This window comes from Trachurus japonicus, chromosome 6, assembly GCF_045865225.1.
Source record: "Trachurus japonicus isolate A0001 chromosome 6, Traja_1.0".
NCBI lineage: Eukaryota > Metazoa > Chordata > Actinopteri > Carangiformes > Carangidae > Trachurus > Trachurus japonicus.
The window spans coordinates 29,054,482-29,079,605 of NC_140912.1; the positions used below are offsets into that span (position 1 = coordinate 29,054,482).

General features: G+C 42.5%; 1 protein-coding gene across 1 annotated transcript in view; it reads right to left on the bottom strand.

Moving 5' to 3' along the window:
* Positions 1–11,591: 11,591 nt before the first annotated feature.
* Positions 11,592–25,124, bottom strand: part of poc1b (POC1 centriolar protein B) — a 58,831-nt gene continuing 45,298 nt past the window's right edge. The window contains exons 11-12 of the mRNA XM_085780143.1: positions 13,732–14,037; positions 11,592–11,859 (exon numbers count right to left, since the gene is read on the bottom strand). Coding sequence (XP_085636269.1) covers positions 11,689–11,859; positions 13,732–14,037 — 477 coding nt within the window. The 3' untranslated portion in view covers positions 11,592–11,688. The remainder of the gene's footprint in view (positions 11,860–13,731; positions 14,038–25,124) is intronic.

Here is a 25,124-nt window from a genome sequence, read left to right on the forward strand (position 1 = left end):
AATAATTGATTGTAATTGACAATTGCAAGGACTTGATGGAGAAAAATTCTGTCCTTTCCCAAGTAATTAAAAGCATAAAAGCATGTTTAATCTTTTCCCTTTATGAAAAACATGACATTACTATGAAATTGACTATTATTTATAGGCTATTTCTTGACATTACTATGTAATTAATGACATGCACTGCTGCTTTCTTGGCCAGGTCACCATTGTAAGAAGAGATTTCAATCTCAGTGTGTTTCACTTGGCTAGATCAAGATTGAAAACAATTAAATAATGTTTCTATTCTGACACCACTAGTCTAATACGCCAGCCTGTCTTTCATACTACAGGGCTGGAGAAGGAAGCGAAAGCTGCAAACACGTCTCACTGTCTGCACGTGTTGATTCAAACTCCTCATCTTGCAGCTGAGGCCAAGGAGGGCGGAGACAAGAGTGGAGGAAGAAAAAAAAAGAAGAAAAAAACAACCTGACGTGACTGGGGAGGTTTGATCTCCTCCTGCCATCCTCCTCACCTCTGAGCGGGGACCACTTAGGGACACAGGCTGTGAGAGCAGGCTTAGAGGAGAAAAACCATTAACCAGGAGAGGATCCTCGAGTCTGGAGCCAAACACATGACTGGACAGACACATGGAGGTCTGGTGAGAGAGAGAGAGGAAGCAAAGGAGTGGCAGAGGGACGAAGATGATCCAAGTGACACAGATACAGTCACTCACATGAGGAGGGAGAGAGTATTGTGCTCTCATGGATGTGTCAGACCGTCTGTCAATCACATAAGATACAAGCCGAGACCTGCTGCCCTGCTGCTCGGGTGAACAGTTTTAAATCAGCATCCTCCCTCATGTGCCATGTTTGTTAGATGGAAAGTGTTTAAGATTATCATATCAATGACAAGCTGGTGAGCATGATTAACTGGGTATAAGCTTCTTTACACATCTGTTAAATGAAAAGAAAGCGTTCCTGGAACTGTGTCAATCACTAGTTCGGAGCTGCAGCTAATCATTGGGATCATCTCATTATTACCTCATTTGTTCAACTGGTTAATTAATTATCGTATCTGTTGTCAGGATCTAGAGGCCACAAGGCCATATAGAGCCCAAAGTAACATCTTCAGACATCTACGTTCAGTCCCAAACCCCGAGATGTTTGGTCTAATACAGTATAAAGGTAGATGCTTGTGTTAAAGCTCCATACAGTATAAAGGTAGATGTTTGTGTTAAAGCTCCATACAGTATAAAGGTAGATGTCCATGTGTAGTGTGATTATAAAGCAGCTCTAGGTTCTATATTAATACTGTGAAAGTATCAAAGCCTGAGTCCAGAGTCCAGAGAAATGCACACAGCCTGTATTCAGAAACTGAGCCTCAAAACCAGCCGTCAGGACTTCCTGTCACTTTGTGATGTCACAACAAAGCTGTCACCCTCCAAAGCCTCGCCCACCACCACCTGGACCCATCATCCATCCAACACTTTGCAGGATTTGGTTTCTCTGAGTGTTTTATTCTGAAATTTGCTCTATTTTTTCTTGGATCTACTCGAAATCAGTCAACCAATCAGAAGAGAAGCTCAGAGCCCCCTCCTCTCTTTTGATTGGCTGACACTGACTTGTTGTTACTAGAGCTCCAGAATGAAGCTGAGATGTAAAAGACTGTGATGGTTCAACATAGAAGTGTAACATATACATAAGACATCTAAACTACAATATCAGAAAGAGAAAAACAGATTCTCTTGTTAGAGGAGAGAAGAAAGAAAGAATTCATCACGCCGTTCCTCAGCCATCCACTTACGTCAGAGGAATACATCATGGAGCTACAGAAAACACTGGCACATATTATAAACATGCCTTCCCAGTGACTAACTCAGCAAAACAACTCTGAAAAATAACAAAGTTTCCATTTATGGTAAAAAAAAAAAAAAAATGAGTAAAGACTTTGATGCTACTTCTTTTACATCATAGTTTGACGCACTATGCTGGACAAGCTCCTAATGAAGCAAATGAGTTTTTAACAGACTCCAGACATTAGAATTAAAACAATAATGAGTTGTACAGACTCTAAACTAAAGGAGTGTTTCCTAACAAAGTGGATAACCAGAGAGGAGAAGGATTTAGGGCATAAATCAGTGTGTGTGTGTGTGTGTAAGTGAAGAGTAAATAGGATATGCCAGTCAGAGCTGCCACCCACAACCCAGATGGCACTTCCCCGGAAAGCTGTGTTCCTCAGAATCCACTGGGGCTAAAACACACACACACACACACACACACATACACACAGTTTTAGGGCAGCAGGTTGATGGTGTGAGTTTATCCAAAGTCACAGCTCAAGTTGTTTGAGCTGCAGTTCTTCTAACAGCCACTAGGGGGTTTCCTGCGAGGAAACAAGTGTTTTTACTGATATGCTTGAAACATAATATTCTACAAAATATAATAACATATTAATAATTATCACATTTAAGTCATTTATTTTACTGGAGCACAGTGGTTTTAAAATGTGATTGAGCCTTTAAAAAAACAATGAAGTCTTCTATTCTGTGTCCTAAACTAAATTCTCACTGGAGTCCAACTCTGTGAACAGGTTGTGGACGGCCCCGGCCGCAGCAGGAAGGATGTGTGATCCACTACGGCGACCTTCGACCCATATGGCCCTGGACCAATAACACGCCAGGATGTCAGGAAGTCCACTGCTTCCTTATCTGAGGAACGGAGACAGGCTGTTCCCACGTTTTGTTCCTTATTCCAGTAAAAAAGGAACCAGATAAAACAACTGAAAACCCGAGCCATGTCGGAAACCCGCCGCCGGCGTTTATGGGAAGGCGGCTGGAGAGATTTGTCAGGGTTAAAATTTCAGGTCGCTCGCATGTCGACCGCCAACACAACATTTTTTTTCTTCCAAAACATGTTAATATTGTCATTTAAAGCACAATGCAAAGACCAAGTCCTTCAAAAGCCTTATAAATATTCAAAGTGTGCAGCTGGTGAAGTCCCAACTGGCTCTGATTGAATTAATTTTTTTATTATTGCAGTAATCTGCAGGTCACACCGTGAGTATGTGATATGATGTGATATGTTTGCCTCAGTCTAGTCTCATGTCAGGTCTCAATTTCTTTAGAGCTTCAGTTTGTAACAATTATTCAGTCATATTTGCTGGAACTGTCACTATATTCTGATAGTCGGACATTAAAGCAAAAGTAAGCGATCCGGTCGTTTTGGCTAATTTCCTGTTAGCCGATGGAGTTAGCAGTCCCCGCCCTCGTCCCTACGTCACCACATTCACGCGCATCCCTTGGCTGCACACACAGAACGGACCGCCCCTTTATGCCGTTCTCTCTCCTCATTGGATAAAGGTTGTAGGATACAAGGAAAGTTTTCTCCTCAGCTTACAGCAGAGCAGAGTGACTGACAGACCCGTGTTTCAGACCAAACACTCTATATAAGTGATTGCTGTCGGAAGATATAACTATTTAAGACTTATATTGACATAAATATTCTGCTTACTTCTGCTTTAAATGGGTAATTTAGGACAAAATCAGGTAGAGGGAGCAGGAGGAGCAGCCAATCACAGCTCGTACACGTCGTAGTAAGCTGACGAAAGTGAAAGTAAAGTCCGCGACTTGGTCAGAAATTTCAAGATGATACACCGTCAGCTCCCTCTTTTCACCTCTGTCAACCCCCCTCCCTCCCTCCACACACGCAGACAGGAACATGGTGAAAGAGAGGCGAGATCATTTTGGAGTTGCTATGGATACGGTACGTCTTGGCAGAGGTTCATAAAGGGACCTGACGTTGTATTGTCTTGAAATTTCCGACCAAGTCGCGGAGTTTATTTTCACTTTCATCAATTTACCAACTGTAGCTTTAATAGATTGCTTTTGCTCCCTGCAGCTTTCTTAATTTATGTATTAGGCTAATGTCTTTTTCAATTTCAATTTCAATTTCAATTTCAATTTCAAAAAACTTTATTATCCACAGAGTGGAAATTCCTCTTTGGTTTCACCATAGATTTCAAAAGACGAGTTTGGGCCTTTTCTCCACTGGTGCATTGTCAAGGCTTCAAATATATATCCTACATTATTCAAATGTACCCAGCTCTTCACAAAAATTAGTAAAGTGGCAAAAATCATTGCGTTCTGGGCTCTAATAACATTACATTCATGTTTTGATTCCGCCATAATGTGCATCTAGAACCACCTGTTGTGGTTTCTTACACTTACACACCCAGATTACCAAACAACATCAATCCAGGTTCATTCTGACAGTTTTTGACACATCTAATTGAAACAATTGTCATTTTCAACCAAATCTGACCACAACATGTAAACTACACACCTTCAGTGTTCCTCTCTTCTGATGCAAAGCGAGCCTTCTCATGTGGTGAACATTGCTCTTTTGCTTTATGTAGTTACGTAAACGGTTTGCTGACAGAGCAGCAAAAAGCTCATGGTCAGTGTGGATGTGTTATGTAAATATCTTTAGCCAAAAGTATGCGAGTCGGAAAAGACGCCCACGGCTTAACACAGTTAATTAGTTTTTCCTGGAAAACGGTGGGCTGTAGGTAAAAAGCGCTCCATTGTTGCCTTTCCCTTTTTTTTGTGACTTATATAGGTCTGTGAGATGGTTGAGAACATTAGCGTAGTTATCATGCAAAGTGAAACTATTTAGGGTTCAGCAGCGCACTGTGTGTCCAGGATACAGGAAGTCAGAGGAGAAGCAAATAACATTTTATTGGCCCACAAAGGAAGGGAAAGGGGTGAACCTGCTGTCAGAGGCCTTGTGTACATGCATCCCTCTGTTTCCTGCGAGTGAAAGAGAGGAACAGGAAGGGCCGAAAGAGTGAGATAGAAAATCAACTCGGGGATCAAATGACAACAAACAGATCACGCAGGAGCGGAGGTCCCTTTGAACCGTCCCCCGTGCGGAAGTCAGCTTTTTTTTCCTGTGCTCGCTCTTTCTTTTCCCCTCACTTTTTCTTTTTTTTTCATCCACCGCTTCCCCCCTTTCCACCGGAGATAAGCTTTCAACACACTAAGCCCTGTAAAAACAGGCCACGAGTGGTTAAGCCGAGACCAGTCTGCAAAGATGTCCCAGCATGCCATGTTGCATCAGAGTGCTGCTGCTCAGTCCTCCACGTCGGTCGGCCCTCACTTTGTAATTTGGGGGAGGGGTCGTGAGGGCGGGGGGGGCTAACACAGAGCTCGACATGATGGGTAGTCCAAAAGATCACAAGTTGTTGAGGTTTTGGAATAACACCACATCAGATCAAGTGATCGTGAGGTTGAAGCACCAGAGAGGTCACAGTGATCAGAAGAATGTGTTTCGGCCTGTTGGCTTCACATCTAAAAACACATCGCAAGGAACATGCAAATACAGAACGAAAGAATACGAATCAACCAATCCTGTACAAGTCTGAACTATGCAAGTCTGGTCGTTTGTCTGCTGTTTTTCTAACCCTCCTCTCGGCCATGTGCATTTGTTTTTGTGTGGTCTTAACCGCCATGAACAAAAGATTGCGGGTCACAGAGCGCATTTGTGTCACGGTGCCGCAGAGACAAGTGCTGGCAGCCAAGTACTACACTGATGTTGCAAGGTTGGTTTTCAACCATGAGACGCCAGGTGGAAGGCTTAGTTCCTCTTTAAAGATGGGTTGGGTTGGAAAAGTCCCTCGAACTAAAAGTTGCAGTACCAGATAGTTTTCTGTTTCCACTGTGGAGTAAAAGTCTCAGAAAGATTTTCCATAAATGTATAACATCTTCTCCAGTCCAGTAGGAGACAGCGGGGAGACAACAAACTGTTAATCGTGCTTTAATGCATCGCAAACGGCCCGTACCTCGCCGTCCGGCCATGTGTCATATATGCTTTCTTCTGAAACTCCAACTCAAATCACGATGATTAAAAAAATAACCTCCAATCAAAACAACATAGTCAGCCTGCAGATGTAGCTTGCAAGCATGGCGTGTGAAATAAAGCACAGCGAGTACTCAACCTATCAGAAAAGTTGGGCACAATCCCCAGAAGTTCCTAAACCTTTGGAGAGTACGACCCCATCGACCAAGGACTTTTTGGGGGGGTAAATCAATTTCTGTTGAAGTAAACTCAAACCCTGGTTCCTGTGTTCGAGGGTTGTCTGTTTCCTCTGAGGCCTAAAGTTTCAGAAAGATTTTCACGACTGTGTAACATCTCCAGTCCAGTAGGAGGCAGTGAGGAGACGATAAACTGTTGATCATTGCCTTAGTTTACTGCATCGCAGACCACGTGTCATATACGCTTTCTTCTGGGATTCACCCTCAAACCACAATGAAAGTTTCCAATCAAAACAAAACATGCAAATAACCCCCCATAAGTTCCTGAACCTTTGGAGAGTAGTACCCCACCGACCGACAACTTTCAAACCCTGGCTCCTGGGGTTGAAATGCACACACTTTCTCAAAAGGTTGCTGGGGAAAGTTCCCACAATGGAAACACATCTAACTGAATAACTGTATAACACCCCAAAACTGTAAAACTGCAGGACATAAACCAAATGTTCAGACATGTAGTTTCTATGACGTCATCGGCAGAGTTGTGGATGACATCACTGCACGTTTCAAGACCAATCATGATGCCACTTTTTTTGTGTGTGTGTGTGTGTTGACAGCTCCTATAGCTTCCAAAAGCCAAAACAATGTCAACTGATGCGACAGCCCCCAGGTGTGAAACTGATCATGTATGAGATCATCCTGAAGAAAAACAAAGAAAGAAGCTTGAACAACAGTTTCTAGTTCAAGATATCTGAAGGGTTCAAAAATGTCTCTCCGCTGCAGGAACACTTAAGCGCTTTAATTCCTCCGTTAAAAGGTGAAATCTTTCCAGCACGTTCTTTTCCTGCATCATTTTGTCCTTTTCCGAAGTCAGTTCCTCCAGATGCATGTTTATTTATTTTATTTTGAGGTGGATTTTTACCAGTAAAATGTGAAAAGCAAATTTTAATTGACTTGTGGTCGTGTGCTTGGATGCTGCACACAGGTTCACAGAGGGAAACGTCAGTCTCACATTTGTTCACAGTTTCCCTTCGTACAGTTCATTAAAAGGCCGTTTCAACCATCCTGCACGACGTCCTGTCCTGTCCTGTGCTTTTAAAACACTTAAAACAAAAAACTTTAACTGCCAATCATGTAAAAAAAAAAAATTAAAACCTTTATTTCTGTATGTGTGTGTGTCTGTGTGTGAGTTTGTTTGTTTTTTATGAGCGAGGGAACGGAAGCAGGTTGTTAAACCCCTCTGGCAAACAGACGGCATTTTTCCGGCCAAGGAAAAGTCAAACAGAGACATAAAAAACAAACAGAGGAGCCAGTGGATGAACAGTGTGCAGTTCTCTCTGTTTGCCCGTCCTCCTTCTGCACCTATTTGAACAGGCATCACAGTGTGTGTTCATGTGTGTGTGTGTGTGTGAATAGGTGTGCACATTAGATAAACTACAATCAATTATTGTCGAAGCCACAGTGAGACTCTCTGTAACTCAATAGGCGTGGGTGCAGAGTGCTCCTCTCATCCTGCCTCTGATTATTCTTTCTCTTTCACACTCTATCCTCCTCTATCCTCTATCCTTTGTCCCCTTGCGCTCCGTTTATCGCCTCGGCCCCTGAAGGGGGGCGGGGGGGTTGAAATGGGGAATTCCCCCCCAAAAAAAGATAATCCTCCTGTTTTCCAGAGATAGGCGAGAAGCAGCAGGAAACAGAAGGAGAGGAAGAGGAGAAGTCGGGAGCTAAAGGTGACGCCGCCTCGTGCTCGTGTCGGCTCTGACTTTGTAAAATGATTGCTATATATAAATACACCAGAGAGGTTATTATGGAGGTGGCCAAGATGGCGGCTGAGTTACATAATAAAGTTTTAAATTAACCAATTATTGATCTGAAAGAGATTTTTTTTTAAAAACATGTTTTGTTTGTTTTACTTTGTTTGCATCTCAGCAGCGAAAACAGAAACCTGACGTGTCATAAAAGGTGGATATGAGCCTGACGAATCAATACAACACTAATAGGAATCAGGATATTACTTCCACAGCTAATCAACACACACATACACTTAGACACACACACTCCTGCACTAAACTGTGACCATGCGTTTGCCCGGTGGCAAGTCAACAGAGCTCCTTCCTCAATATCAACAGGAAACTCCTCCTCCAGGAAGCTATTAACAGGTTATAGGATCATGTTCACAGTGCACTAAAGACACACACACACACACACATTTGAGGGTTTACACTGTGTGTGCACTGTAAAACAAGCTCTGCGTGCACTTAATGAGATCGAATTGGAAGAGAAGGTGGAAATTGGTCGTTAACTGTTTGCATCTGACTCTCTCGACTCTCTCTCTGCTGCAGCTTTTGTTCACTTAAAGTTTCATGACTGAGTGTGTTTGTGTGTTTCCACTCAAGTCGTTGAAACGTTTCTGCAGGGGTGAGGTCATCCTGAACCAACTCTCACTTCTTCTCCCCGGGGTTTAAAAAAAAAAAAACTCTTCAGGGTCACAAAACCAAAGCATACCTATAGCTCAAGATCCACTTACTTGCTTGTTCCAGAGCTCTCCATCGCATCACAAAGTCTTCATTAGTGGAAACTTCAGCACTTTGAGATCTTCTCCAACCAGTTCTTCCAGGACAAAGATTAAAAAACATCTCACTTTTCTTCCTATAAAGTATGAGGGGGAAAAATAACAGCGTCATTGAAATGTGTTATTCAGAGGAAAATAGAAAAGAAAGACTAGAAGATGCAGAATAAATCATCAATAGTTGCCTTTTTATTTAGTGCAAAAAGTCCAATCAGAGTAATCATCATTGCAACAGCCTGCCGGAGGGTCTGAGAGGAGTTACAAACATTGACACCACAAACGTAGGCTAAAAACCCATCTCTTTAATCTGGCTTTTATGTTATAGTCTCATAGTTTTAATTTTATAATAATTTTATTCTATTTTACAGTTTTACAGTCTTCTATTTTATTACTTTCTTCTGTCTTATTGTTATCTTTCTTTTGAGTGTTTTTATATGTTGTCCTATATTTCTATCCTGCATTTTTATTCTATTTACCTGTAACTGTTTTGTTTTTTTTAATAAATATTTTATCATATTTTATTTTTTTTACTATTGCTATATTTTATTGTTATTTTTCATCTTCATGCATTAGTCTCCATGTCCATGTTTCACTTCTTATATACAGTATATATACTTTTTAAATCAAAATGTAAAGCACTTTGAATGGCATTTATTTGCTTTGAAAGGTGCTTTAAAAATAAAATTTGATTGATTGATTGATTGATTGATTGATTGATTGATTGATTGATTGATTGATTGATTGATTGATTGATTGATTGATTGATTGATTGATTGATTGATTGATCTTTCTCTTGTCTGTTTCATAAAAGCTTAAAATGTCCTGAGAAGGTCCAGATCCATAACATTTAAATTACATACATTAGGAGCAGATTAAAAAAAGATATCAAAAGATTATGAACAGCTTCCAAAAGTCAATCAGGTCAATGTGAAGACGTAACTAGAAGAAAAAAAAAGAGCAATGAGGTGGAAAACAAGGAGGATGAGGTGAAATTATGTTTTTGTTTTTGTGCCTCAGCCATGTTCACATTTAGTCCGTCTGATCCTTCATGAAACCTCAGGTCAGGACCGAGTTAGGATGAACTGGGTTTGATCCGCCTCTGGAGAACAAACCACTTTATGTAACTGGAAGGAAGAGAGGAGAAAGATGCAGGAGGAGGAAAACCAGTAAAACCATGATGGGAGGGAGGGGGGAGAAGAAGAAGAAGAAGAAGAAGGAGGATGTGGTGCGGTGAGAGCAAACAGCAGCCGGCCAAGCAGCTCCCTCTTCTTTGTGTGGCTTCTTCTTCTTCTTTTTTTTTTTTACTGCTTCCTCCCGCATCGCATCGCTCACCACATCTCCACCGCTGGGAACAACATCCGACAGCTAAAGTCTCCACACCGGGAGAGAGATGGAGTGAGACAAAACATCTCAGAGCCCGATGGAGACCAGAGGCACCGTGACACGTATCATATCATATCATATCATATATGTATAAACATGACTCAGCAGATAACAAGGAACAAGAGTCACGACAACAAACAACATTATGGACGATAAAACTTTAAATACTAAACAGAAACCAGTCAATATTATGATAAGTTAACATGAAGACTGAGATAAATCAGTTTTGTTGATACTGAGTTATCATCATCATAGTATAATATCATAATAACAATAATGATAGTTATGATGAAATATACTCACATTTTTAAAGCACCATTTTGTTTTAAGTTCAGTATGAGGACTCCATATCCAGATTTAATCATCGTCTAACAGATCGTTCAGAATAAAGTGATGATTTTTCAGTGCAACTCATAAAACAAAAATAACACAACAATTTCTAAAACATATTTTAAAAAAAGCTGCAGACTTGAAGAATGGTCAAAACTTCAAAAACTTTTAGTCAAAGTTCAGATCTGTTAGCATTACAAAATAAAAGCACTTGCCCGGGCAGAGAAACACACTGTGCTAATAACATTAAAGCAACATAGCATATTATTTATTCATATAAATTATATATCTTTATATTTATATATACTTCTATGTGGGGGTGTTGAGGTGATAAACACAACCTTGTATGTTTTAAAAAACACATGGCAGAGATGGAAACAGTACAATGAACAATGATGCTGCAGAAGCAATCAACAGCTTAAACACACACCCATGTAAACACACACACACACACACACTGAGAGGTCACACAGCAGACAAGCACCGTCTGTTTTCATAGCTGCAGCTGTCCGGATTGGATTCAATATCCATATCGACACACACACACACACACACACACACACTGAAAAGGAATGAGTGCTTGGCTGTACAGCTGGATATTCCTAAGAGGTGAAGACAGACGTAGAGAAAATATGTTGCAATTACACACACACATACACACACACACACACACACATACAAAAAAGTTACTTCCCCCAAATCCTGATTAACCCACTGACCCCTGAGAGAGACCACCATGGTAGACATAATGATCACACACACACACAAACATACACATGTCCAGCAGTGGTTAAAGGGATAGGTCAACATTTTGGCAAATTGACCCATTGCCATAATCCCCATAGTCATAGCAGTAGGTTTGTTACCTTTATTTTCTCGGTGCAAGCTATTTTTAGAACGGCGGAGCAGAGCCGCGAGCTGCTCAGAGCTACGCTACGGAGGCAAATGGGATTTCTTGGTTTCCCTCATCAAACTCATCAAATACACAATCCAACAACTCTAAAACGCTCTGGTGGACAAGTTGTGACCTGCACATTCACCACGCTATGAGATAATAACAGAACGTTACCAGACAGAGTTATTTTAGAGGTAAATTCATGCAAAACCACTGATGCGCGTTGCCTTCAGGGACAGTTTTTCAGCAAGCAGTCTCTGAATTTAGCGTAGCTCTGAGCAGCTCGTGGTTCTGCTCCGCCGTTCTAAAAATAGCTTGCACCTTTAAATAAAGGTAACGAACCTACTGCTAAGACTATAGAGATTATGGCAATGGGCCAATTTGCCAAAATGTTCAACTATCCCTTCAAACAGTATTTTCAGTCTTTTTATTGCAGTCAGAGGGACAGGAAGCGGGGACGGTGGCGTTGGTGTAGGGACAACAGGGTTCGTCTTCTCTTCGTCACCGAGTGAAGCGGAAAGGCGATCCGTCCGTCTCCTCGCTCTCCGTCCTCCGCCGCCGCTGCCTCCCTCTGGACTCTTGCACGTCCTTGAGGATCCTGGACTGGCCGGCGAGACACTCCTTGAGCTTGTCCTCGGTCAGGGTGAGACGCTCCTCCAGCACTGACACGGTCTGTGTACAGTATGTGTGTGAAGCGAGGACATCGGGGGGTGGGGGGGGGACAGCGTAATAATTATAAAGCTGTCATAGATTAATTACACAGACTAGAAAAACAAGAGCTAAACAGAGACAGAAGAGGCTTTTTAGCTCCGGTTGTCACGCCACCGTGTTGTTCTAGGACACACAGAGCATGCTGGGAGAAGCTCTGTGCTCGTATGTATGTATGTATGTATGACTCTGATTGTACTGAAGGGAGATTAAAGCGTTTTTAAATACAGTATTTAAACTGTCTAGACTGTTTTATAGTTTGTTTTCATGAATAATCCCCCTTTGATAAAGTAAAAAAATAAAAACGAACCAAATAGTTGTACTGAATAGACACTTTGTCTCGTCTCACATACAACATACACGCAGCAGCAGCAGCAGCAGCAGCAGATGTGTTTCCTGGAGCGGATTTCCTACTAAAGATGAACAGTGAACTCGCACTTTTCATTTCTGTGGATGCTTTTTTATGCTTAATTATTGCAAATTGAGTGCAGCAGCATTCAAAAAGAGCATAGGCTACATCATAAATCTAGGGCTGAGTATCAATCAAAAGTTTTCAATACCGATACCTTCACTTCGATACCGGTTCCTGAACGATATTGTTATCGATACCAATTTTATAATATCAATTCTAACAGAAAGAAAATTACATTACACGTTATGGTACAAATCTTGAGTTGTATTTTTCTATTCCAACCAGCAACTTTTCTAAGGGTCAACAGGTAGATCACCCTGGCGTGTCACTTTATTCAGATGAATTTCGCAATCTGAAAAGATTACTATTATTTTAAGGGAACACGAGAAGTTTTGGAAAGCAAAGTGTTTTCACACTATATTTCCCATGAGCCTCCGCACACACGGTGAAATTCTTGGACCAGCACAAGATGGACGAACGCGAAACATTTGCCAAGAATGTTTTCAATCAAGAACGAAAGTCTGAGGTTCAAAGAAGATCAGATATCATTGTAGTTCCGACCATAGACGGCGATTCGGCGGCGTTATTCCCATGACCCGACGGGCAGCGTCCGGGAAACCTAAAGTAGGAGATGCTGGTCGAGTAGACCACTAAATAATAATAACAAAATAGCAATAAAGATAAAATGATATATTTATCGAGTGGATAACGTAGATTTATCCACATTAATATGAGACTCTTTTATAACCAAAAGCAAACTCCTCGGGGTCTCTTTAACTACCACTTTAATACATCATTTTTGTAATTCACACATTACAATTTTTAAATATATTAAATTGGATATTCTTTCTGATTTGTTGAGAAAAATGCAAAAAGTGTTACAACTGTCCCCGGTCTCCTCTAAACATGGCTGTTAGGCAGGCCTATTTGAAAAAAAAAAGAAAAGGTCACTACTTGGTGGCCAAGCATTTCGGTTCGGTACCCAGCCCTACATAAATGATAATACTCATTAAAAAATAGCCGTTGAATGACAAAGCGGAGGAACCGTGAGTCTGATTTGATTATTAAATTAAACACATAAATGATCAGTTGCACTCATAAATCTTAAATCCTTATAGGTTGAGCTCCTGGTGCCACCTGTTTAAACAGGTGCAGGCAGGAGGGAGGGAGGGGGGTGGGGGGGCAGGTAAACTATAAAATCTACCTCTGGTGGCTTCTGTGTTTGCTTTTATTATCTTTGTTTAACTTGACCTTGGGAACCTGCAGCATGTTCAACAGAGGGATCAGTGACCCGCTTCCTCATATGTGGAGCGTGTGAGGATGAAACGATGTTGTGCTGCTTCTCACACTTTGCAACTTTGGATTTCACAACTTGTGTGTCAAGTCGAGTTTTTGGAGCTTTGTTAAAAAAAAAAACAACTGACCTGCGTGAGAATATCCAGCTGTTGAACAATGTGTCCCAGGGTCGAGTCCAGACTGGATGGATGACCGGAGAGAACTTCCAGTGGGTGCGTCTCCCCTCTCTCCTCTTCCTCTTCCTCTCTCCTCCTTCCTCCTCCTCCTCCTCCTCCTCCTCCTCCCCCGAAGGCCCCGGTCTGGCTACCGGCCGTGGATCCTCCCCTCCCGCCGCTTCTCCCCGTCCTCGATGCTTCCACTCTTGAACCGGTGGCGACATGACTGTTGCTGGCGGCGGGCCACGTGGGCGTCAAGTGCATCTGACCGTTTAAGGCCTGCAGAAAGAAAAAGAAAGAAAGAAAGAAAGAAAGAAAGAAAGAAAGAAAGAAAGAAAGAAAGAAAGAAAGATTTATGTCCTGTGCCAGTGTTTTCTTTAACGTAAGTGCCGGACTCAGGTCTGCACCATCAATTGCGCTGCATCCAAAGTGAAACCGGCATTAAATCAAATCACCTTTGTGATTCCGTGACAGTTAATTGAGGTCGTGCCACTGAAAACAATGGGCTCTGTTTAATGATGACGTTCAGAGGGGAACCATTTAGAGGCGCCTTCAAGTGTCTGGCCCGCTCCAACATTTGGAGTTGGAAACGAACAGGAAGAGGGCACTAGAAAAATTAAAGTGTGTTTAACTTCAAGTGTAAAACTGCAGTTGAAACATTGGAAAGAGATTAATTGCTGTAATATTGTGGTTTTTAAGAGACAAAAACCATCTCAGTGTAGTTTTCCATCTCCTCTTTCAGCTTCTCTCTGGAGCTCTAGTAACAACAAGTCGGTGTCAGCCAATCAGAAGAGAGGAGGCTCTGAACCTCTCTTCTGATTGGCCGTTTTCTGAATGTTTCAGATACAAACTGAGCAGATTTCAGAATAAAACACTCAGAGAAACCAAATCCTACAAGTGTTGGATGGATGGTGGTGAGGGGGTGCGGCTTTGTTGTGACATCACAAAGTGACAGGAAGTCCTGACGGCTGGTTTTAAGGCTCAGTTTCTGAATACAGGCTGTGTGCATTTCTCTGTGGACTGAGGCTTTGATACTTTCACAGTATTAATATAGAACCTAGAGCTGCTTTATAATCACACTACACATGGACATCTACCTTTATACTGTATGGAGCTTTAACACAAACATCTACCTTTATTTTGAAGGAGCTTTAAACACAAACGTCTACCTTTATACTGTATGGAGCTTTAACACAAACATCTACCTTGGGCTTTTAAAATGTTGATTCTTTCACCAGTAAAACGCCACAAATCAGCAGTGAATATAAAGGAGGAGAATAAAAGAGGAGTATTAATGAGAATGACTAACTTCCAGCTCTGATACACAGAGCTGGTCCGGGTCGACCAACATCCTCCCTGTGTCATTGTTGTGTCAGGGCCAGGCCTTGAGTCTGTTGTAACTTGGCAGAGTGAAGGAAGTGGATGACTCACGCTGCTGGATGAATGACAGACTCACTGACTGAATGACTGACTGACTTTCTGGCTAAAGACAAGTTCACAAGGTCATGTGCACTCAGAGGCAGTGGGAGCAAAACAAGAAAGATTTTATTAATTTTATAACATTTTTTATTCAACTTGATCGTTTTCCACCAAATTGATATCCTCTTTCTTCACGAGTCAAGAAAGAAAAAAAAAACACATGGAACAGAGAGGAGAGAACATTATGTTCAGTTTCAGCGGGGGGACACATTTCCCCTTGTTCATCATTCATCCAGACAGAGACGACAGAGCATGACTTCACATTTAAACCGTTTCACACATGCGCTGCAGTTGCTTTTACATTTACCGCAGGCCGCAGTGTTTAAGTGTTTTAGCGCCGGCTGCTTGGAAGAAACTCTGAGTGTTAAAGTGTCTTCTTCCTCAAGGACACGTCTGAACTCTGGTATTCAAACGACCAACTTTGTGGTCACACGCTTTTGCCCTTTAACTCAGTAAAAAAAGGCTCAAATCAAAAGAAACCAACCTTTTCATGAGCTGAATTACAGTATTCATTTGATACTAGTATTCATTGACTCATTGATAAAGTGAATATCAGATAAAAAAGATCCTTATAAATTCTTTAGCTGACTTGTCCTTTCACTATGAATACAGTCAAAGCATCAATGTATCGCTCATTATGGAAGAAGGCGATCAAAGGAGGCGATCAAAGGAGGAAGGCAACAAATCCTTAACATTTGAAAAACAGGATAGAGCGGATGTTTTATTAATTTTCATTTAAAATGACTTCCGGACTTGTCGTCTCACGCTCTCGACGATGACACTTTGAAAAACTGCTCTCAGATCAGCGTCTGGACTCTTCTGATAGTCTGCAGCTAGTGAAATTTTTTTTTAAAAACTAGAAGTCTGAAGGCTCTGGGCCAAAGTAACAGCAGTGTCTTTAGTGTGTTAAGAAGCGTAGGAACAGAAAGAAGGGGCGAAATAAATGAGGGATTTGTCAGGAGGATGGAGGAGGAGGAGGAGGAGGAAGGAAGAGAAGGGTGAAGAGGAGGAGGGTGTCACACATTCCTGGCCTAATGCATGGAGCAATCGATTCCAGCTCGCTTCCTGAGCACTGTCCTCACTTCAAAGAGAGGATGGAGGGAGGGAGGGAGGGAGGGAGGGAGGGAGGGAGTGAAGGAAGGGAGAGATGTAGGGAGGAGAGGAGGAGTGTGTGAAGACAGGAGGAGGAGGAGGGAGAGAGGGAGAGAGGGAGGAGTTAAGAGGAACTCCTGAGTGGAGGTGAACAAAGCTGTCAGTGTATGGACGGAGAGTCTCTCCACATCTCCTCTCCTTTTCTCCTTTACCCCTCCTCCTCCTCCTCTTCTTCCTCCTCCTCCTCCTCCTCCTCCCTCCTCCTCGGCCACATCTGGCCAACATCTGCTCGGCTCATTTACACTCAGCAGATCCAGACCTCTCCACCCTTCCTTCACCCCCCACCCCACCCCACCTCCCTCCATCACCATCCCACCACCTCACGGCCAGGAAGTCAGGGTGCAATCAAACGTTTAACAGGCAGGATCCCCCCGCTGGCCTGACTGTCAATCAATCATGCACACACACACACACACACACACACACATACATATACACACTTAAACACACATGCAGAAAACACACAGCATCCATTATATGAAACTAATGATCCTAACAACGGAGAACGCAGCAACTAAAGTGCAAAGTATTTGGGAGTTATGCAATAAAATACATAAAAACAAACCTATAAAAATCAGCAACTCTCAGGTGAACAGGAGGACGAGGACGGTGAGATGAGATGAGAACATGCACTGATGATGAATCACTTCATGAAACCTACAACGCTAAAACTTGGCAGTAAACTTGGCCAGGACGCCGCCGTGCCAGTAATCGAAGTGTAATAGATTCATTATTATACTTCAAGAGCCGACACGGAGCCGAAGCGTATAACGTCTTCCTGCAAAAAAAGATCCTTTATATAATAATTACCGAGGGTGGTTTTCAGCTCTGTGGCGTGTCAGAGGTCACGGCTCGCTGTGTGACTGCCACTCACTCAAGTGGCAGGAATGTGGCGGTGGCGCTCTGCCAGCCGGTCGGCCGGTGGGAGATGAGTGGGTGGTGTGTGGGCCGAGGAGAGCGGGAACCAGTGGCTGTGATAATAAGAGGGAGGGGGGGGGGGGCAGTGTTGATTGTGGGGCCACAATGTCCACTCTGTCCCCCGACGGTGGACGGCGGGGTGGATAATCACATTCAGGTGCTGGTGGGGGCGTAAAGGAAGGAGGTGTAGTGATCTGGAGTCATTATTATGGTCAGAAATATTGGCACCAATGCAATTTTGTTTTTTGATGATGTTTTGGGCAAAAATCGTGGATTACACAGCGGATTTTCCTAAAACATGCGATGGAATATGCGATTGTTTGCTCAATTTTATGAGATGAAATTGCAAAAGCTGGAAAAACAATGTGATTTAATGAAAAATAAAAATAAAAACGATTTCCCCAACACACTGGCCACATGGTTTCATTTATCACGCATAATTACCTCACTTCTTAAAGAGATAGTTCAACATTTTGGCAAATTGGCCCATTGCCATAAGCCCTATAGCTTTAGGAGTAGGTTCATTACCTGCTATTTTTAGAACGGCGGAGCAGAGCCGTGAGCTGCTCAAAGCTACGCTACGGAGGCTCATGGGGTTTCTTGGTTTCCCTCATCAAACTCATCAAATACACAATCCAACAACTCCAAAACGCTCTGGTGGACAAGTTGTGACCTGCACATTCACCACGCTATGAGATAATAACAGAACGTTACGAGATAGAGTTGTCCTTTAACGTTCCCAAGGCAACAGGGGGAAAATGGCTGCTCCCAAGCAGACATGCAACATTTTTCAACTTTCTGCGTAGATAAATGCGACTTTTTTTGCAACGGAAATGCGGCGGATTATAAATTCATGCAAAGCCACACACACATACTTTGCTAATTTTGCACAGAAATCGGTGATTTATGCAGCAAAAGTGCGGCGTCTTTGATAAAACATGTGCATAACCCCGTTCATAATATGCAGACTTTTGTTTTTCAGTAGGAACTGAGTTTACACCAAAAGTGAACTAGACAATAATTATTGGTTGCAAGTGTGATTCCTACACTGCCAGCACCTGTCAGTTTAAAAATACAAATTCAAGAAGCATCACATGTTGAAATCCAATGATTTCTTAGGTGCCAGTCATTTTCTTCAGTCCATTTTAGAGCTCTGCATAAAATGTCAGATTTAACTTGGCCATGACACATGTTTTTGTGCAGTAAAGCAAATAAACACAGCTGATAACAAGATGTAAAGAGAGCGATGACCCCCCGACACTAATTGACGATTATTCCTCCGCTAACGCCACGTGTTACCCGCGAGAAAATTTAGTACCACAACAACGACGTAGCAACGTTATTATCAGAAGAGCGGTGCCGTGTTAAAATGTTAACAGCATCTGTGATGTTTCCGATCAAACGGCGTACTCGAGGGAGGGAGGGGCAGGGGGAGATCAGAAAATAGCCTCCTCTCTCCGTTTCTAAATCAAATCACAGATGTCTGATCAAAAACATGATTAGCATGAGCACCAGGATTAGTTACGCTCGCTCTCTTTTGGCAGGAAGCCTCAGACACTGTGACCCTTGCACGGAGGAAAAAAAAAAAAAGCTGTTTGATCTTAATTGAAAGGCCTCTCTGATGTTGCGCCTCCCCCTCTCCAGCTCCTGCTCTACCTGAAACCTAAAAAAAAAAGGCCTGATGTTTATTAGCTTCACACTCTTGATCCTCCAAAGCCACTGATTTCAAGTCCACTTCATTTTCCTGTCGCTCATTCACTCACATGTCACGTGGATATGGATGCATTTTAAAGGGATAGTTCAATATTTTGGCAAATTGGCCCATTGCCATAATCCTTATAGTCATCACAGTAGGTTCGTTACCTTTAATTGTCGGTGCAAGCTGTTCTTAGAACAGCGGAGCAGAGCCGCGAGCTGCTCACAGTTACACTACGGAGGCTAATGAGATTTCTTGGTTTCTCTCATAAAACTCATCAAATACACAATCCAACAACTCCAAAACGCTCTGGTGGACAAGTTGTGACCTGCACATTCACCACGCTACGAGATAGTTGTTTTAGAGGTAAATTCATGCAAAACCGCTGATGCGTGTTCCCGTCGGGGGCAGTTTTTCATCAAACAGTCTCTGCATTTACCTCTAAAACAACTCTGTCTGGTAACGTTCTGTTATTATCTCATAGCGTGGTGAATGTGCAGGTCACCATTTGTCCACCAGAGCGTTGGAAGTTGTTGGATTGTGTATTTGATGAGTTTGATGAGGGAAACCAAGAAATCCCATGAGCCTCCGCAGCGTAGCTCTGAGCAGCTCGCGGCTCTGTTCCGCCGTTCTAAAAATAGCTTGCACCGACAATTAAAGGTAACGAACCTACTGCTATGACTATAGGGATTATGGCAATGGGCCAATTTGCCAAAATGTTGAACTATGCCTTTAAAGTGGCCCACATTTTATTTTCAAAGTCCTTTCAACTTAATTCTGCAATTTCGCTGCTGCGACTTTATGACACTTGACCAAATGTGTGTGATTTACATTGCTAATGCAAGTCTGTCATGTTGATCAGACAACACACACATGTGGGATCTGGAGCCTCGTGATGTTTTAGTATTCGGACCAAGTTGCCGCAGCCGGTCGCCGCCGCCGCCCGCCCTTCTGATGCTGTTGCCGAGGCCCGGGCTGTGTTTACATGTTTGACCACAGCACGACTAATGTTATAAGTGCTGCTTAAGACCAGAGCGTGACTGCACAGTGTATTCTAATGAAGTGCACAAGGACGACTAACACACACACGCATGCAGAGAGAAGAGAGCCAGACTGTAACAATGGCGGTAAGTCTCAGGTGTTTGTTGTTGGCGTTGCTTTATTATCATCCTGCAGGAAGCGCTCGGGGGAGGATCGGTCGTGCTCAAGCAAAACAGGAAGCATCTTGACGATGGAGGACGAAGGACAACACTCAAAGCAGGTTTTGCAACGAGACATTAAGAAGTTTAGCTCAGGGTGAAGTGATACTAGACGCAGAGAGAAAAGGCTTTGCCGCTCTCAATGGGATAAGTGAGAAGTCTTCAGAGGAATAAACCACCGGCGCTCTGAGCAGCGTAAAAAAAAAACAAGAAGAAGGTGCGTTAGAGCTGCGGTTCTTTCCCAGTACAAACAGATGGTGATGGGCCAAACCATCAGGAAACAACCAGTACAATGATATCAGCAGTAATCTGTGTTTTTATAGCATGAACATGTGAAGTTTGGTAGAAACCAAATATAGCAAAGGGTTCTCCATGATAACGGCCACTCAGGTGTATTTACCATCGCAGTTTGACGTTTTATTTGTTTGTCTTTTAATCTGAAAGCGATTGATTGTGACTATTCTTGCTGTACTTGTATTGGTGCTTTTTTTTTTTACCATTTCAAAAAACGTGTACTCTGCAGAAACTCACAACACAACAGTAGCGTATGTAGTATGTAGTATGTTATGATCTGACATTGACCTACGTCTTTATCCCCCTTTTCCCTCCTTTTTTACTGTTATTGTTTTGTCTTTCTGTTTTGTTTTTTCATGTTTTTTCTTGTTTATTTGCTTCTCCTGTTTTCTGTATTGGACCGTAATCTCTACACACTATGGATATCTTTATACTTTCTATCTACAGGCTTCAGCATTAAAGGGGACATATTATGGAAATATCACTTTCTGAAGGCTCTTTGGGTGTTCGTCTTGCCTTCCGGCCCCCAAAATGTGAGAATTGACAAAAAATCTGTAATGTTCAGGCTCCCTAGATTGAAATCCACATGGTTTGTGGTTTTATGAGCTGTTCCCTCAGTTCTCTTCCAGTGATGTAACTAGGTTTCGAATTTGCATAACCCCACCCCTACCTGGGACCGGTAGAAGGGGCGGGGCAAGCAGTGGTTCATTTGCATTTAAAGGGACAGGCACTGAAACCAGCCGTTCTGAACAGGACTGTTTTGAGAGGATGAAAAGAGCTGTGACGTTTGATCCTTGGAGTATTTTGACCAAAACATGTCACAGATATGTCTTTAAGACACCTGGGAACTATTTTAATTTGTGGAAAGGGGGCATAATATGTCTCCTTTAATACTGGTGGTTGTTATGTACCAAGACATGTTGTACCCAGTGACGAACCCGGCTAAAGGCTAATGCTAAGCGCTAACAGTTTGTTTGATCAATACCATGTGAATCATGTGATATTGACATTCTAATAAACCAAACAAACTCAGTTTATTGTCAAACCCACTAACAGGAAGTTGTCTGCACAACAAAGTCAAGAATAAGAACTCATGTTTTTGCAGCGTTTGTTCTCAAACTGATGAAGATACAGTAAAGTTGTTTTCTTGAATTGATAGTGCATTTATGTCTTTGCATAAGTTGCAGTGTTTTGACCTCTGAGGGCCACCGTGGAAGACGGACAGGGTGGAGAAGACGCATGTTAATACATTAGAAGATGCAAATGAGTCAATTGTCAGTTCCAGTCGTTGGTCAGTGAAGCTCGGGGAGCGGCAACGGAGTCCCACTGGGGTCGGAGCAACATGCTGCTGCATCTGTGTAACTCAGGAATATTAAATAAATGCAAATGAGTTCACGCTGTTGTTCACATGCATTTGTTGTCGGTCACACAGCGTCAGTGTATGACCTTCACAACGGAGAAACATCTCATTTTAACAAAGGAAAATCAATAATTCTAGGATTAGTTTGTCATTTGCTCTAATATCTAAATAAACACACAATAATGCAAACACACACACACACACACACACACACACACACACACACACACACACACACACACACACACACACACACACACACACACACACACACACACACACACACACACACACACACACACACACACAGAGTCCCATTAGTAATATTTTGAGGCAGAGTGGCATGAGTGCTTCACACTATCAGCCAATCAAAGGGGTCTGCGGGTGGTTCACTTTGTCACTCGCTGTGGTGCACACACACACACACACACACACACACACACAGGAAATGGACGATTAGCAACTGTCAAGCCCCATCTGTTAAGAGTGTGGTAAATAAACCGCCGCTTCACTTCCTCCGGAGCCTTTTATCCTGCGTGTCGTCGTGTCGCCGTCACTTTGTCTGGGAGGCCGACGGTGAAATTAAAAATCATCCTGTATGTGTTTGAGTGGGTCAGTGGATGTAAACTGGGTTCTAATGACTCAGCATTTTTGATACAGTCTATAATGTGAGTAAATCCGATATTGGCCTCTTTTTTTTTTACCTCCAACATGATGGATATGATTCATTTTGAGATTTTAAAAGACATAAGTGAGTCTAAACAAAGCCTCCAGTGTGCGCCCGTCTCCTGGATTAGACGGTTGGTGCAGTGGTGGTGCGGCGCTGAAATTGGTCCTGTGATGGGAAGGGAACGCTCGCCGGTCACAGGACGCCGCCGCCATGTAATGCCATTAATAAAGCGCCGGGCTCCGTGGAGAGAGAGAGAGAGAGAGGGAGGAAATCCTTGTCAAAAAATCAAAGCAGGCATTAGCCCCGACCCGCCGCCATGCAGGTTTCACTTTTCCTTGGAAGGAGCAGCGACACACCGGTTGCAAAATCGTTGCCCTCTGTCTGGACACAGAAACACACACACATGCATGTATGTGCTTTGTGCACACATGTACTATTGACTGTAAAATGCACTCTAAAAGACACACACACAAACAATTATCCACTCAACAACTACCACCACAAACACACACAGCTGGAGTCGCTCTCAAGAATTCCTCCCTAGATTATTAACAGCAGTCTCCTCGGCACAGTCACACTGAGGCCACACACTCCTGAACCCAGTGAACTTCTTCAGGCTACGTTTTCGTTACGCACCAAAGTGGCACAAATATGACTTTTCTTCTCTCTCTAAGTGACTCAAATCTAATTTTTTTGAATTTAAAAACATGCGCAGACATTAACCAGGGACAAACACACCAACACAACCTCACTGTGTTGTTGATGCCGCCGAAACATTTACACATTTACTGCTATTTAAACATCTTGACACAAACTTTTTTAAACTTGTAACACAGGCCACAAGTGTGAACTTCAATGTTTTTTGTATTTTTAGAGAGAGAGTTGACTAGTTGTGTGTGTGTGTATGTGTGTGTGTGTGTGTGTGTGTGTGTGTGTGTGTGTGTGTGTGTGTGTGAGATTGGGAATGATTAATAAACTGTGCAGGTCATGTTATCTACATGAACAGAGCAGAAGGTGGTGGTGGACATGCAGGAATACGCTGGATGCCACATGCTATAAGACAAGAAGAAGGTCAAGGTCAAGGTTTCTTTATTAATACCAGCTGGTAAATTTGTTGTGCAGACAGGCACTCAGCAATCCCAGTATAAAAAACAGCCACACGCAGACATCATGACACACAAATCACAAATAGAAAAAGACAATATAATCAAAATACATGGTCAAAGTCATAGGAATAGAAATAGAAAAGTGCTTCTACATAGAAAAGTGCTTCTACATGTCCCTAGGGTCAGCTAAGTTCAATATGAACAAGATCACCTGAATAGTAAAGCCACAACTTTACTATTCAGCATTACAATTGCTGTGGGTATGAAGCTACTTCTGTACCATTTTGTCCTGCCCTTAGGGGCCACAAAACGACAGCCAGAGCGAAGGAGCTGGAACTCGCCGTGCAAAGGATGTGAGCAGTCATTACGAATAGCGCTGGCTTTACGCTGCAGCTGTGTGTCATAGAGGGCTGCTATGGTGAGTTGAGGCTCACCAATTATCCTACCAGCCCATTTGATAATCTGGTTCAGGGAATTTTTGTCCTGTAGTGACAGATTACCAAACCAGGACACCAGGGCAAAAGATAACATGGACTCAATAAAAGCTCGATAAAATAGCCTGAGCATAGTTTTGTCAATGTTAAAACTGGACAATTTCCAAAGATAAAACAAACACTGATATCCCCTCTTACACACTGCTTCACAGTTCTTGTTAAAAGACAGTTTAGAATCGATTACAGTCCCCAGATATTTATAGCTTTCCACACATAAAGAAAATAGGAAGAAGAAGAAGAAAAAGAAGAGTCTCACTGTCTCAAATTAAAAAAAAAAAAGTTGACTTGATATGATGCTGTAATGAAAGTTACGTACTGACCTGTGGACATTTACCTCGTGTTTACACTTAAACCCTAAAATAAAGCGGCACATTGTAATATAATGTTGTATAGGTTGTCTATTTACAGTAATTACAAGGGTCGACAATATAAATGGCCCGGTGGCCTGGATGTACTTTTAAAACCGTCAGAGCCACCAGAACGCTCCAAGCACTGGTCCGGTGGGGCCAGTAAAAAAATTATGCCTTGAAAAAAACAAAAACAAATAAAAAATGTAATAAATAAATCTAATTTCACATGAATTCCCTGTGAAATCGTCTCGGTAATTGCCGCTAACACATAGTGTTATGTGATCCCGATCAAAGACAGACATCTGCTGTGTGCAGCGAGCATGAGCCTCCATAGCTCTGAGCAGCTCGTGGCTCTGCTCCGCTGTTCTAAAAATAGCTTACACCACCAATTAAAGGTAACGAACCTACTGCTATGAGTATAGGGATTATGGCAATGGGCCAATTTGCCAAAATGTTGAACTACCCCTTTAATAAACATAAACATAATCACTTAATCAAAGCAGCAGTACTGTTAGTATTAGTATCAGTATCAGTGGCGGCATTAGTTTCCAATGTCAACTCATTTTTAACCATCTCCAAAACCTGGGAAAGCTTCCTGTGCTGTAATCAGCAGTTCAATGTCCCCACAATACCCTCCTTTCCCACCCC